The 1697-nt window shown below is 46.3% G+C and overlaps 1 protein-coding gene across 1 annotated transcript; it reads right to left on the bottom strand.

Annotated features, from left to right (window-relative positions):
- Positions 1 to 6: 6 nt before the first annotated feature.
- On the bottom strand, positions 7 to 1191 carry LOC147820084 (signal-induced proliferation-associated 1-like protein 1; the record flags this gene model as incomplete). Its single annotated transcript, XM_087176894.1, has 2 exons — positions 1063 to 1191; positions 7 to 801 (listed from the first exon to the last, which is right to left on the bottom strand). A coding segment is annotated over exon 2 (662 nt), but the record flags the coding sequence as incomplete, so codon positions are not given.
- Between the last annotated feature and the right edge of the window lie 506 nt (positions 1192 to 1697).

Below are 1697 nucleotides of genomic sequence, written 5' to 3' on the forward strand. Positions count from 1 at the left end.
GTCCACCCTGAGAAGGACCAGCCCTCATTGCCGTCCCCATCTAGCTCACTAATGGTTATATCACTGTTACTGCGCTGGCGGATACGCCTCATGCCTTTGCGAGGTGAACCCAGATAGCCATCTGGTGACAGGAAGCGATTGTCCTTTCCCTTGCTCTGCATCTTGTTCTTTAGTGTGTTGTGGATGTTGCGCAGCATAGATGAGTCCTGTGGGCTTATCAGGTGACCCAGCTTAGCTGACAGATTACTGTGGGCTGTGACAGCTGACACCCCTCCACTACCACTGCCACTATTACCACTACCACCACTTCCACTTCCTCCTCCTCCTCCTCCCCCTCCTCCAAGTCTTTCTCTATCTCCACTTCCTGATCCTGAAGAGCTGGTGGTGTTGGTAGAGCTGGGTGAGTCTGTTTCAACTGTAATATGCCAAACACCCCCTCCTCCCCCATCTTTCCTTGGGGGCCAGTCAGCCACGCGGGCCCGAACCCCCATCTTGGGGACGCCGGGGTTGGTACCGGTGGTAGAGGAAGAGGAGATGTGGGCGCTCTCGCTACGGGGTGGTGGCGCTCCTCCATTGGGCAGTCGCAGGCGTCGGGTGTAGAACTCATCAGAAGCCGGCACTGAGCCGCCAACCGAACGCTCTGTCTGAGAACGCTTCAGACTAGTCATGATGGAGATGGGAGAGGATGCAGGGAGGGGAAATGGGAGGGAAAGGTAGGGATGGGGAGCTGATGGGTTTAGATTAGGGTCAACATAATGCCCGGTAAGTGAAGTGCCGAGAGTCTCATGGACACATTTGGTTCTGCAGAAAGAGCAAAGGAAAAGAAAACATGAATAGGGCATAATGTTGAATAAACAGTAGTCAACAAAATAAAAAAAAACTTGTGAGACGTTGCAAAGATATCTTGCTTTAACTTAAAAAATCAAATAGTGAGTGCTAAAAAGTAAAACAGAACATGCATAGAGGATTAAATACTTGTGCCAGTATTGTCATCACACAACACCATGTTCAAGACCATAAGTTTATATTCTCTTCAATCAAAGAATAGTAGAAAATCAGTACCTTTTTGTAGCTGGAGCTTGATGGAAAGGAATGTGTTGATGATGAGCGTTTGCAGCTGAAGCCTCTACAAAGCAGCCTGCATTGCAATCGTGCTATAAGTGAACTCAATTCAGTCTGAGAACCCAGCAACTGAGAATAAGAGTACAGAGATAGAAACAGTATAGGTAAAAAGGAAGAGAGAAAGAAATCAAGTTAGAGAGCATTCAGCATTACAGATCAAACCATCTTAATGAGGCTATATTCGAAAGCACTAGGTTAGCCTGTAGGTTTGTCTTTGTTATCTGAATTTGTCTTCATGACATCAAAGAAGGCATGACTCTATGGTTCCAAGCAGTGAGGGATGTTTGGGTTGATAAATCTTGACCAATCTGCCAAAGACAACTCTTAGACAGCCCACACAATGTGGCTTTTCCCTTGAAGGGCTCAGGAAATTACAAAATCACCATTTATAGCTAGCTTAGTCAGTCAAAAATAATGTGAGAAATAGCCGATGAGAGAGTTCAGTTTGCTTAAGTATGTGTCTGTGTACTGGTTTGTCCATAATGGTGCACTACCCCTCTTCCACACCACACTTTGTATCACCATGGAGATAAGGACTTGTACAGTGCAGGTTTCTGTGAGTATATGTATGTGTA

This window comes from Seriola lalandi, unplaced genomic scaffold (assembly GCF_002814215.2).
Source record: "Seriola lalandi dorsalis isolate HSWRI2012SDOR001 ecotype SW California unplaced genomic scaffold, Sedor1 jcf7180002002149, whole genome shotgun sequence".
NCBI classification, from domain to species: Eukaryota; Metazoa; Chordata; class Actinopteri; order Carangiformes; family Carangidae; genus Seriola; species Seriola lalandi.